Source organism: Rhopalosiphum padi, chromosome 2, assembly GCF_020882245.1.
Source record: "Rhopalosiphum padi isolate XX-2018 chromosome 2, ASM2088224v1, whole genome shotgun sequence".
NCBI lineage: Eukaryota > Metazoa > Arthropoda > Insecta > Hemiptera > Aphididae > Rhopalosiphum > Rhopalosiphum padi.
In genome coordinates this window covers 82140658-82155383 of record NC_083598.1, presented here as the reverse complement: position 1 = coordinate 82155383, position 14726 = coordinate 82140658, and the positions used below count along the sequence as shown (strand labels likewise).

At 28.2% G+C, this 14726-nt stretch overlaps 2 protein-coding genes across 2 annotated transcripts in view; one reads left to right on the top strand and one right to left on the bottom strand.

Moving 5' to 3' along the window:
- Nucleotides 1-5658, bottom strand: part of LOC132922604 (cubilin) — a 30670-nt gene extending 25012 nt beyond the window's left edge. The window contains exons 1-13 of the mRNA XM_060986195.1: nt 5427-5658; nt 5132-5261; nt 4883-5062; nt 4760-4801; nt 4552-4692; nt 3455-3703; nt 3236-3380; nt 2012-2112; nt 1046-1169; nt 789-980; nt 561-707; nt 298-485; nt 73-244 (exon numbers count right to left, since the gene is read on the bottom strand). Of these exons, the coding sequence (XP_060842178.1) occupies nt 73-244; nt 298-485; nt 561-707; nt 789-980; nt 1046-1169; nt 2012-2112; nt 3236-3380; nt 3455-3703; nt 4552-4692; nt 4760-4801; nt 4883-5062; nt 5132-5261; nt 5427-5506 (1891 nt within the window). The 5' untranslated portion in view covers nt 5507-5658. The remainder of the gene's footprint in view (nt 1-72; nt 245-297; nt 486-560; nt 708-788; nt 981-1045; nt 1170-2011; nt 2113-3235; nt 3381-3454; nt 3704-4551; nt 4693-4759; nt 4802-4882; nt 5063-5131; nt 5262-5426) is intronic.
- Nucleotides 5659-7349: 1691 nt separating this feature from the next.
- Nucleotides 7350-12060, top strand: LOC132922564 (uncharacterized). Its single transcript, XM_060986138.1, has 6 exons — nt 7350-7555; nt 8337-8487; nt 8579-8831; nt 9885-9995; nt 10523-10631; nt 11744-12060. The coding sequence occupies exons 1-6, from the start codon at nt 7429-7431 to the stop codon at nt 11896-11898; spliced, it is 906 nt and encodes a 301-aa protein (XP_060842121.1). The 5' UTR covers nt 7350-7428; the 3' UTR covers nt 11899-12060.
- The last annotated feature ends 2666 nt before the right edge of the window (nt 12061-14726 follow it).

Genomic DNA, 14726 nt, shown 5'->3' with positions numbered 1-14726 from the left:
CTAAAAAAAAACAATTTAAAATTTTTAATTAAGTTAAAAGAATATATTTGAATATAACAAAATTTATTTTACCAGGTGAAATTGTAGTGTAATTCAACTGAAAACCCCGAAAATTTTTGGATCCATCAGAATGAAAACGTACAAAAACCATATTTGAATCCGAAATAATACTATTGTTTAAGGGTAAAGAATTTCCGCAAAATTTACCCAACACTTTACCATCCTCGTCTTCGCCATTCATAATCTAAAATAACTCAAATGAGTATTATATTATAAAAATTAATAAATATTGTTTACCTCGACGTAGTCGAAAGAGCAATCATTCGTTTTTTCAATATCAATCCAAACAAAAGATATATTAATAACACGAGATGAATTAACATCAATCGTCCACACACAATTTGAGTTACTCTGATACGTTGATGATGTATTTGACACGGGATACTGTAGAGTTCCATTGAAGGTGTCAAAATAACCACCACAAGCTTCAAAATATCTCAACATTAAAAAATGTTTGAACGCAAAATGTTTTTTATAATACATGTTAAATATACACTTACTTTCTAAAAATGATTCACAAAACTGTCCAAAATACCCACTAGGGCAGATACAAGTAAAATCACCGTTTACAGATCCAGAGACACATTGTCCGTTTTGGCATGGATTTTCTGAACACCCTCTTTCTACATGCATATTGCATGTTATTCCTATAATGAATGAAAATCGTCTCGAAATTATTATTATACTTATACTAATTACTATTAATATCTTTATCAACCAAATATCACCTGTATAACCCGTATCACAAAGACATAAATACGTATTATTTGAACTTGAAAGGCATTCACCATGTAGACCACAAGGATAATTCATGCAAGGATCTATTACTGTTCTATTGTTTTTAATGCATCCATTAATTCCGACTCCATTGCCAATATACCCTTGCCGACATGTACACTGAATTGTTGTTTCAGCATAAACTAAATAAAATAACATAATATTATAAATGACTTAAAAATAAAAACATATTTTTTGTTTTGTTTACCAGTGCACTCGGCATTTGGATGACACCCTCCGTTGTCTATCGCACAAACTCCTCCGGATATATAGACACAGTTAAACCCATCGCCACTATAACCAGGTGGACACGGCTTACATTTGAACGAACCCTTGAGTAGTATCACAAATAATAACATTTTGCAAAAATATTTTTAAAGTAATTATCCTGAGAAGAGCTGAAAATTATTAATCGTCTTCTCATCACATTTTGAATAGAAAATATCAAACATTATACAAGTATATTCAATAAACTTTAATATATACGTAACAGTACATATCAAATTTAAAAAAATTGGTTTATTCGCCGTCGAAAGATTTCTTAGAAATATTTTTATAGTTAAATTAATTAAAATAATATAAAGAAGGAAGAAATAATAAATGAGGTGTCTTTAAGATTTTCTTAATATTTTAATCGTGTTTAAAATAATATCCGCTGTAATGCATTTATTAAAAAAACATTAGCAAAGTATCCACTATGTAGCTAACAATCGACGATTAATTTTTAAGAGGACGCCTAACTGCATGTGTTGTCTCTGTCTTACTAATGTACATCATAACAGATTTGCGTTTAGCAAAACACATTTTGTGATGTTAGCTTTAGTATTAGAGTAAATTTACTTATTATACAATTTAAAGGTAGAAATATTATCTAGAAAATTACATATGCTTTTCTTGATATTATCATTTGAAAGTGAGTTATAGATATGTAAAATATTATAACTTTAAAAGTTTAAAATGATAATATCAATAAAAGCATATGTAATTTTCTAGATAATATTCTTACCTTTAAATTTTATAATAAGTAAATTTACTCTAATACTAAAGCTAACATCACAAAATGTGTTTTGTTGAACAGAATTTGTTATGATATACATTAGTAAGACAGAGACAACACATGCGTGTATGGCGTCCTCTTAAGCTTAAATTTAATATCAATATAATTTTCACGTACTCTAGTGTTAACGCACTGAACTCTAGGATTCAAACTGCAACCACCGTTATTTATTAAACACTCGTTGACGTCTGTACACACAAAACCATCTCCTTCGTAACCTTATAAACATGTACAGATCACGACATTATATAACATGAATTTTCAATACGTATATTGTGTACGTTTAAACTGTATATGTAATATGTATACATATAAATATGCTACGGTTCAAGTATAAAAATGATCATTGTAAACACTGACTGGAAGCTGTGTACTATGTTAGAGTTTTTCAAACCATAGGTATGCCATATGGATAATTATTTACATAGACTAGACATTGTATGCAATGGTCAGTACTGATAGTGTCGTGTGAACAATGTATAATATTATGCTTATATACTGCTAGTAGCTTAGTAAATATACAAATATTAGGTTTATATTTAAATACTCATTTATTTTTACATGCGTTGCCAATTAAAGTTACAATTACATACGACTCCGGCAATTTCACATATTCATCTCTCCTTGTGTCGCTTTTTTGACACAAGTGTAGCGGTTAACTTTAGCCACTTAAATTTGAAAACAGCCTAGCTACTTTTCTGAATGATAACATGAAGTCATAAAAGTCTGCTCATTGCAAAATTTAAACTGATTTCTACTATAATAATATTGCTGTTTACCTTAGGTTGTGCTTAATCAAAGTTTAAACATAACATATTTGCATCCTTTGTTGAATTTTTATATTTGCTACTTAGCTCCTGTTCTCTTCTACCACGATTCCCAAGCCCAATCAATAAATGAGTTTTATATAAAACACGAAATAGTTATCGTTATGCCTATAACATTATTTACAGATATTGGCACAACAAGTATTTTCACACCATACACTTTAAAAATTCAATATATTTCTTAATTAACTTATAAAATTATTTAGAACCTTTGATTTTTAATTTTCGATTTTTGAAGTGTAATATAAGTTAAAAATAATATGATTCATTATTTTATATTATATACAGAGTTTTATGTGTTGATTATTAGTGTTTATGAAATTAACCCACACCAATTTTAGCATTCTATTACAAAGACTAGTCTATATGGAAAATAAATAAATATTTTTAATTTATATCACTTGAATATTTCTTACATCTTATACAATACCCGGTTAGTGTTTACGATGATCGATTTTTTCACTTAAATCGCTATAACATATATGTACATAAATAATAACTAAAGTGTAGTCACCTGTAGGACAATTTCCGCAAGTAAACGATCCTCTGGTGTTCCTGCACTCGACCGGTGGGTTTGCCGAGCACGTGTGCTTGTTATCCTTGCATTCGTCCACGTCTTTCGTACAGGCTGGACTTGGTCCTCCGTCCGTAGTCCAACCCTTTAATGAAATACAAAAATACGATAGTGTGAACACGATGATTTCGAACATTCGTCCGTGCCGGTGACACCGACCTGATTGCAAATGCACGTGTAGCCAACCATCGACGGTTGATTAATACACACGCCGTTGCCGCAGAGTTCAGACGCCATTGCACCGTTGCAATCGTTCTTCCTTTTCGTACAGTGCAAACCGAACCAGTTCGCCGCGCACACGCACTCGTAACTTCCCGGCGTGTTCTTGCATTCTGCACCGTTTTGACACCCTAAATCCGTGTACATGAATCGTACACATTCGTCTACGTCCAATTCGCACAATCTACCCTGTAATATATAAAATATTCATCAGTCATATTTTCAATATTTTTTCGAAATTTTCTTATATTATAGTCTACGTGGTGTATACTAGTTTAAATAATGAACAATCACAGAAATTTTGTATTAATAATTTATACCCAAATATAATTATAAATTTATAAATAATAAATATTAAATCTAGTCGGTGAAAATATACTCAAGAGATAAGGATAGGTACATGTACTAGCGTAAGCAGCGGCGTGATCGAAAGATGAAGACCAATTTATGGGGTTTGAACCACACTACTATTACTGTTTAAAATTCACAATGTTATGTCATTTTTAGACAAATTTGAAAACTATTTTTTTTTTTAATTTTGTATAAATAAAATTACATTTCAACTTTAGTAATATTGATAACCTATCACTTATTAGTGTTCAAACATCAAGAAATAATTATTATAAGAAATCATTGAATACAAGAGAATATTAAAGCGGGTTACACACGGAGCAATTTAGTTATAACTGTTATAAGCTATGTATTTAAAGTAGGCCTGTTAAAAAGAGGTGGTTTAATCGTCCTGATCCACTAGCGGTTATTGAATTACCGTTTATGAAATCACTATTGAAGTGTAGAAATATAAAAATAATTTAGGCATGTATCCGGGATTCTTCAACGGTGGAGGGAGGTTTTTAATTTATATATTGTATGCTAAATACGGTATAGCTCGGATAATTTTCATAATATATTTGTATTAATTATTATATTATTATAGTGATTATAGATCTAAATGTTAAACCTAAAGATTTTTTTTATTATTATTATTAAAACACATAAATGTATGAATAAATATTACTTTATATCTTAATACTGACCTGCCAATTATTTGGACAATTACATTGAAATCCATTGTATAGATCTATACACGTGCCACCGTTCTGACAGGGATTACTCAAGCATTCACTTATAGATAAAAGGTTTACGAGATTGGTGACTTTTTTTTCCAAATTAGTAAGCTAAAATTAAAAATTATACTAAGATTATTTAATTTTTTTACAAATCGAATTTTATTTTGGGACTTACTCTAACTGAAAGTCTAGCTCCATTTAAAGTCGTCTCACCTTTCTATATTAACACAATAATTACACAATTATACAATATTGCGTTTATAATAATTCATCAAACATATTATATAAATAATCTTACTCTCTTATTAGAAGGCAATGTTATTGATGTCGTATTTAACATTTGCATTTCCAGTGCCGTGACCCGACTGATTAAACCCTTTGGACCATCGATCATGGGTACTACATTTTTTATCGCATCCGAAAATGTAGGTAAATCATTTAACCGGAACGATTCAACTACATCCCAAGCTTCTTTAGCCTAATTAATACATAGATAAAAAATAATAAATATAATCTAAATGTAAATATTGCGAATAAATTTTTATACCAATCCAATAACATGAAGTAAGTTTTCATTATTCACATTTATGTATCCTTGACCTTTTGTACTCAATGAAATATTGTGATTTGTAGCACTTTCGATGTATAAATGACCATTCTCAGACCTAAATCGTGGTCTAAATTGCATTTTTTTTAAAAAAAAATAATTAATTTAAATACAATAAATATTTTTTACATCAATTGCATATAACTTGTTTCCATTAAAGTTGTTACGTTTTAATATTACCTATATAAAATATATATATTATTACATAACAAATTGTAGATGTGTAGGTACTTACTGATTACTGTATAATCCGCTCACAGTATTAAATAACATTAATAGCAAAATAAATAGGGACCACTTGCTGTATTTTTGCATTTTGGTGAATAACTGATATTTAATAAAAATTAATTTAATTGATATACATAAATTCCATATTATGCAGTTAAGCCTCAAAATATGCGGTACTTGTTCAATATTATACCACAAATTAAACTGAGCCAGATGAAATATTATATTTTAATAGTTAGTACCATGCGCATCATGTATCCACATATTATTAGTCAGTAGTTTCTCGCATAGATAATGGGAATCCACCCCCAAACTGATAATTATACATCGTCTGTTTTTACTCGACTGTCAAATTGATTCTGATAAATCACATTGTGTTATGTCTGTAATGATTATAATATTATTTTTTATACATGGTTTAGAAAATTTTAATTATATAACATTCTCGTAATTATATACAAAACACATGGTTCGATTTCAAAATCTAAATAATACAAGCTCCAGAAAGTCTTCCTAAAAATGTATCAAATGTGCATTATGTATAATATGTTGTATTGTTGTACGAATATATTATACATGTATATATTTGATAAATAGGTTCATTAACAATTAAATTAAATTGACTATATATTATATTTAAAATTATGATAAATTGTTTTGAATTGAAAAATATCTAAAAAAAAGTATCAAATTCAAAATGCAGGTAGATTTATTACGTAGTAGGTATCTTTAAAATCGAAATAATTACAATCGATATATGTTATTAATTAATATTATCTGCAGGTTTTATTAAATCGGGTATATTTTACTTGTAATAGAGGATTGCAATAGTGTACAGTGGTAGAATGAATATAAGTGTCACAAAATTGCAACATCAGATTATGCAGTAATAATAAAATATGTATAATATTAATATAAATCAATAATATTATGCATATGCATAATAAAAAAATTATACTTTTAAGAATAATTCATTCTGAACTAAATATAATGTGTGTGTCAGATATCGGATGTCGGCAAAATAATGGTGTGTCGACGAATTGATTTGTTGGCCAATCAGTACATCACTGCAGATTTTTAAATTAGTTATTTTTTTATCTCAATAATTACTTAGTTAAATATTAAGATAATAAAATAATTCTGATCTATAAGTACATATTTCTTAAATTTTTTAACTTAGTTCATGTCAAATCAAATGTATCTTATAAAAACTTACATAACTATATATAAGTATGGTACATTGCGTATATATATTCATCTAACTCATGCTGATTTAATGTATAGTAGCTACTTGTATTTATGTTAGTATTGAGGTATCTATAAAACTTATGTTAAACCTCCAAAAAATGAAGACATAGTTTTGAGTCTAAACAAATTGCTAATATTTTAAGATGTAATAATTGATTAAATTGTTTGTCTATAGTTAAATTAAAGTAGATATTAAATATATATAATGTAACTATATAATAAATAAAATCACATAATTTAGCTAAAACTTATCAAAAATAAAAACTATAATAATTAATAATAAATAATATATAATTATATTAGTCAATATTTATTTGATTAACCAATAGATAATAATAAATTATTGACTTATTTACAAAAAAAATAAATACATTTCTAAAATTTTCAAACTAAATTTGTACATTTAACTTTTCATAATACCAAATAATTAATAATATAATTAAATCTTTTAATATTTATATATTCACATATGCATCCACTTCAATAACAGTTCATATTTTTATGACTTATTTTATTTAATATAAAACGTATGTGTAATCTCTTATAGTACCCATTTGGCAATTAGTCATTATACTATATAAACACTATAGAAGAAAGAAGAAACAAAAAACTCTTAGAGATAAGATTAACAAATTCATCGTATTAATATATGCACTACTTATAAACGTAATTGTCAATATATTTAATATAATAGTATTTAGTCTGTCTCTGTCATAGAAAGTAAAATAGAACATTTAAACGCACGCCGTCGAAACATTATAATGCCTTCTGAATCAAAACAAGAAGTTGATATGAATAACGAACAACTAATTACTAAAGTCGGTAGTAACAATGTCGATATCATCAGGGAGTGGTTATCAAAGCAACCTCATTTACCAAAAATATCAGGTAATCGTAACTTGTAAAAATCTGTAATTTAATTTAAAATTATAAATTGCCTGTGATTGATCGATTATTCAAACCTATGAAAAATGTATGTATTATTATTTGTAAATTAAGAATAATATAACCTATAATACATTGTAAATTGAATATATTATGATATAAATCTTATCAACAGTTTAAAAAATTTATATTTCAATCATAGAACGGTTTACATACTTTAAATAAATTAGATCGGTCGTAGTACTTAAGTAAAAACTAATTTTTTTAATAGATTTTACAAGGTTTAATAAAATTCTAAGCTGGTAATAATATCAAAGTCTACTGCGTCAGAATACAAAATTCAAGTTAAAAATGTGTATTATTTTAAATCAGGGCTAAATTTAACGGAGAGTGCTATAGCATTCTTTTCAATTAGTGTTAGTCTTTATTTTTTTTTTCGATAAAAAATTATATTCTGTATTATCATTTTTGTCTCTTTGTGCTAAATAATAATAATCGCTTATAAAATACTTTATTTTCGTCTCTTATTAATTTAAATCAAATTTATACAGATAAATTATTAAAAATCGTGTTAATGAATATCGCAATGAAAAGGTTTTTAGTTCTTAAACGAATAATAAAAAAAAGATTAATATTGATTATAAATATCAAATACCTATTATTAATCAACAATATCGAACAGAAATACTGCGTTAACTTAATCTATAAATTTATAAACAAAAAAATTAAAAATTAAATATATGGTAATACATTTTAATAATATTAATGTACCATATTTATGCAGACAAGCAATTGGTGATATTTCTAAACTGCTGTAGATGTAACCTAGAAACTACGAAAAAAATGATAGACGCATATTATACCATGAGAACTCACAATTCCGACATGTTTGACAATAGGAAGATTTCCGAACTTGAGAAAACTTTCAACATATTGTAAGAACTTAAGCCACTGTAGTGCTATTAGTCTCCATTTGTATGTTGATTGAAAAAACAAAAACAGAATTGTATCTTTTCATAATTGCAGTTATTTTCACAAAATGCCGTTGCTACCAGATGGCTCCCGAGCAGGATTTTCGCGTCTACGAGACTTCAACTCAAACCTTTTTAACACGTTAGATACTATACGACTTGTATTCGCAATGTATGATATATGCATCGATGAGGATCCACTGGCGCCTGAATGGAAATTCGTAATGGATATGACTGGATTCTCAATGGGTCATTTGACTAAATTGACTAATTTGACTCTGATGAAAAAATGCTTGACATATGTTCAAGTAAATATAAATTAATATTAAATAATGATAATTTTACTGTACATAAATTCGAGTAAAAATGCATAATTATAATACCTGTATATAGGTAAATAGGTAGGATGCTTAAACATTACATCTGAACATCTGGTACTTACTTTTAATCCAGGACACTATACAATTTTGTATATAAATAACAGAAAATAAATTATTTAGGCACTTTTATAATATTTACATAATATTATCATGAATTTTAAAGTAAACATACCTACATAAACAACCATAACCAAAATGATATAAATCAAACTTCAAATATTAAATTATATTTAATTGATACTTGCATATTACCTATATACTATAATAAATTAAGTACCAACCACATTATTATCTAATAGGTATAAATGTATAATTATAAAATATTATCTTGTTTATTATATTTTTTTTCAACAATATTTTTTGCCCAACATAACATAACAATTAACAGTATATAATCTTAACACGTTCGCGGAGGCGTGTCACATATGTGTGACATGGGTGTACGTTCAGACAGACCGGTGTCACATATGGCTTGGAATTTTGCTGGATGTTACACTGAGTACCCTCTCTAATCGTATGACTCACTGTTAATTATATTTTCTGTCGCTTATCAAACCTACTCATTGTACAAAACTACATAGATTTTAGATTACTTAAAATAAATAATAAAAAAAAAAGAAAGAATGACTTGGAATTAATTAAGTATTATATTAAAAACATGTACCTAGGTATGCTATTAGTTTAAGTTAAAGGAGTGGGTTGGAGTATCGGGACGATTCCAGAAATATTTTGAAATGTCAACTTATTTTTAAAAATATCTTAAATATTGTGAATTGTATTGTAATATTCCATATTGGTAACATATGAAACCTCATATTCGACCTCGGTATAACCCACGTTTAAGTAGTAGGTAAATCTAAACATGATACATACCATATTCTAAATACTCTTATATTCTTATACGAAATATAAGCTCTTGAGATATTTTTTGTAAATCAGAAAATAGTTTATTTGATTAATTTGAAAATGTTATTTTTGTAGACGGCTTTGCCGATGCGTTTAACAGCAGTATACATGATAAATGCTCCATCGTTGGCTAACCAATTAATGATGTTTTTAAAGCCATTAATGCACAAAGACTTGTATTCGATGGTAAGATTTAATTATAATTTGTAAGATGAAACATCATCCTAGGGGTTTATTATTATGTCTGTTTCACAGACGTTAATCATAGAAAATCCATTAATAATTGGAATTTGATTATAGAGGTATATACGCTTAGATATTACTTACTTATTTAAAAAAATTAACATTTTTACGGTCATCCTATATAATTTTCTTTAGAGTTTATGACATTGAAAATTGAAAAAAGTTTATCAAAACCAATTTAATATATACCTGCTGTAGTAAGATGCATTTAATATAATAAAAAATACTACGTTATGGTTAAGCTCTATAATAGAATCACGCGTTTCAATTATTATTTACTATAAAATATATAATAATTAATATTATATAATATTATAATATTTAATATTCACTTTTTTTATGTTCGCGTATGACAGACATAGATAACAAAACCTTAGTGCTATGTCCTCTAAAACTCGATTGTTTTCGAGGAAATAGTACGTGTACGTCAAACGATAATAATATCTACTAATTACTAATTTTAATTGCAGATTTCGATACACCCAGCGAGTGACATGGACACTGTTTACAAATCTATTCCTAAAGAATACTTTGCCAGCGATATGGGTGGAAAAGCTCCTTCATTTGAAGCCCAAAAAGGTATATTTATAACCATGGTACCTATACAGGGGTAGGCTGGTCAGGGAGACGAGAGAGCAATCGCCTCCCGGGCCCTCGATCATACATTTTAATACAAATTATATATAATAATAAAACACCATAAATTAACTTATAAGATTGTAAAAATAATAATTGACAAAAATTGTGTAATAATGTTGCCACTAGTTTTTAAATTCGAAGAATTCTATAAATTGAAATAATTGAATACTACACTACTGCCGATAAGCGACGCGCATGTAATGCTTGTTATATAAATAATACAATTTCATATTTTATTAAACGCGTTCAAGACGATCAAATCTTTCGACGTAATACTTCAACTTACGTAGGTACTAGCATTGATTATAAATACTACTAGTATTAATAATCAATGGTACTAGGTAGTAGGTACATACAATTTACTCTTCAGTACAAAATAAAATTATACTATCGTCCATTCAATCGGCAATCGCGTGTTCAAGCGTAATAATAACAAATAGTTCGCCGCGTGATGTAATTGATAGTTGAAACTTTTACATCTTCATAAATATTCTATGGAGCTAAGCTAATTATTAATTATGTAATTTGATGTTTAAATCAAGTTTGTATTATAACTACTGTTCTGATTTATCTAATTGTATAAAATGTAAAAAGAAATTGAATTGATATAACTATTAACTAAAAAAAATGTATATAATATTAATGGGCTCAATTCCAGGCACTAATAAGTAATAGTTAATTAATCACACTCCCACAGTCCACTCCCGTACCTTTATGCCTTAAATATTTGTTACCTATTATATCATCCATGCAGTTCATGCATACGCATAACAGACAAGATCAAACATGAAAAAAAATACTATGCGCATTTTAAAAAGCTTACTTTTTGAAATATATGTTTACTTAAAATGTATTGTGTGGACGATGTGGATATACATTATGCAAAGAGCTAATTGAAAAGAAAAATTAATTACATGTCGGTATTATAATTATTTTATGCACAACAAACGGTTTATAAAAGTTTTTACAAACAATGTCCGTTGTCTCAGTATTTGGCCATAAATATAAAAAAGTAAGTACAAATAATCGATTTTTTTTTAAATATTTTATAGATAAATCACTAGAACGTTTTAAGACATACGGGAGTTTTTTTGAAGACGACGAGAAATTCAACCGTGTAGACGAAAATAAGCGGATCGATAAGAATAATCGATTTAATTCGTCCCATGGGCTTGAAGGATCGTTTAAAAAACTAGAATTGGATTAAGCACTAATTTTAGTTTTTTTTTTTTTTTTAATTTATAATATCGCATCTAATTTATCTGTATAATATGATAAACTTATAGATAAACTATATTATAATTTTATTATACTTATTCATTTATTATGTACATTTTAATTTAAATAAATATATGGCATTATTATATTATATTATTTATATTTCATTATTTTATTTATGCTGTCATATGAATTAGGTTTATCGATGTTTAATTTTGTCTAAAGTTGAAATAATTTAATAATGATCTACATTAATAATTACCACTGATTATTTACTCAATAGCTTAATATTAAATATACACAATATTCTATAATATTATCTGCAATGTTATAATAGGTGTCTACACAATATCTTTTATTTTTAACATATCAAAATATGCGAAGTTCCTAATAGAATATACATTTATAAATAAACACTCGTTAAAGTATATTATATAATATTATATTTTATGTTCATCTACATAATAGAAAATATATTTTATTCAAACTAGTTAGTTTTATTTAACGGCGTGATCTATTTCTATTATACCATATGTCCAAATGACATAATAATTATTACTATTTTCAAAAAATGTATTAGGTTAGGATTTACAGGGTCGCGGAAACGCTGCACAGGTGACTGCAGAACCCTTTTCTTATACGCTTACACGCCTCCCTTTACTTGATTTTGTTTTTCCTTTTTTATAAGAATAATTGTTTTTGTTCATGTTAACACGTTTTGTTTTGGTTATTGTTTACAATGTTTCACACTTTTTATCAATTATTTGTTCAATATTACAAAATTTAATTTAATATGCTGTTTGAGCCCTTCAGCCACAATTTATTTTGATTTTTTTCAAAAAATTGTAGTTATTGTTAAAAAATGTTAATAAAATTAAAAATTGTATTTTTTTTGTATTATTAAGTATATAAATCAATTATTACAAAATTGACAACTTATAGTATCATGAAAATATCAGTATTAAAGTTACTATACTTTAATACTGATATTTTCATGATACTATAAGTTGTCAATTTTGAAATAATTGATTTATATACAAAAAATCAAAATAAATTGTGGCCGAAGGGCTCAAACAGCATATTAAATTAAATTTTGTAATATTGAACAAATAATTGATAAAAAGTGTGAAACATTGTAAACAATAACCAAAACAAAACGTGTTAACATGAACAAAAACAACTATCTTTTTAAAAAAGGAAAAACAAAATCAGGTAAAGGGAGGCGTGTAAGCGTATAAGAAAAGGCTTCTGCTGCAGTCACCTGTGCAGCGTTCCCGCGACCCTGTAAATACTAACCTAATACATTTTTTGAAAATGGTAATAATAATAATAGGAGACATGCACCTGATCTTGAACTTCGAGCCACTAATCGGCCCGGATGCAGCACATGCATCCTAAAGCCCGTCGTACCGCTTTCCACGCCGTCGAAAATCTTCGACGACGTGGAGGGGTGACGTGTGGTTGCATGGTTGCATCCGGGCTGATTAGTGGCTCACTGGCCAGCCACCCGACTAATTCTCCATGACTATTTTTTACTTCCTTTGCCATCACAACATCCTTTATTGTCGGTTCCACCTCATCGCCGCCAGCAAGTGTACCTTTGGGCGGCTGATCATCATCTATTTTCTCCAGTATTACAGTGTGCTTCTCTATCGCTTCCACTTCGCTTCCACCAACCAATTCATTTTCACGTAACTCCTTGTCTATTTTGACTGGTATAAAATTTTGTAATTCTATCTCCACGACCTCTGTATCGATTGCCGCTGCCGCTTTAACATCGCCAGTGTTAACCACTAGTGATTTATCATCGGTCGACAAAGATTTTACTATTTCTGACACTAGCACGGACGGTGTTATTTCCTGCTCTTTGCTTGTATCGGCCAAGTTATCTTCGGGCGAAGATTTTTTCAATTCGATCTCCGCGACGTCTGCATCGACTGCCGCTGCCGCTTTAACATCGTCACATAGTGATTTATCATCGGTCGACAAAGATTCCACTATCTCTGGTACTAGCTCGGACGGTGTTATTTCCTGCTCTTTGCTTGTATCGGCCAAGTTATCTTCGGGCGAAGATTTTTTCAATTCGATCTCCGCGACGTCTAGATCGACTGCCGCTGCCGCTTTAGCATCGTCACATAGTAATTTATCATCGGTCGACAAAGATTCCACTATCTCTGGTATACCATCAGACATTTCTATATCCTCTTCTTTACTTGTACCAATCAAGTCATCTTCGGGTGATTCCGTATGCTCAATTTCCGTAGATATTGCATTGTAGTCGTCAATAACATGGGAACGATCTCCAATAGACACTAACGGTTGCAAGAGTAGATCGTTATGTATCGCTCGTACGTTTTCATTATTGAATGACCTTAGTTCTTTAATAAACTGTTCTATATTTCTTGACATGGTTACACTAATAAATATTTTGTCGTATGTAGAGACGAAATGTGTATTATGTCCGGAGAATTTATTGTTAATGAGCTTTTAAAATATTTTAAGATAGGTAACAAAAAAATTGAAAATCTCCCAGACGACAGATTGTTTATTACTAGCCAGCAACCATATGTCCGTTATTTTTCCAAAGACCATTATTATTATATTGTAAAAATGTTTATTATTTAATATTACCCACTTAAGTATAGGTACTATAATATTTTAACGAGAATTTTGATTTCTGTACTATACCCATTTTATACTTATAGGTGAATCTTTTTTTAAATATAATATTTTTTTTCGATTTAACTCTAATATGTGACATATTTTTCCGACAAACAAAGTTTTTTTCCAATTATTTTATATTTAAAACAATAGCGA

Excerpts from the sequence above, each read along its gene's own strand:
- LOC132922564 (XM_060986138.1), top strand. The coding sequence starts at position 7,429 with ATGCCTTCTGAATCAAAACAAGAAGTTGATATGAATAACGAACAACTA. Across the intron at positions 7,556-8,336 it reads TCATTTACCAAAAATATCAG|ACAAGCAATTGGTGATATTT; the intron begins GTAATCGTAACT and ends ATATTTATGCAG. Across the intron at positions 8,488-8,578 it reads GAGAAAACTTTCAACATATT|TTATTTTCACAAAATGCCGT; the intron begins GTAAGAACTTAA and ends TCATAATTGCAG.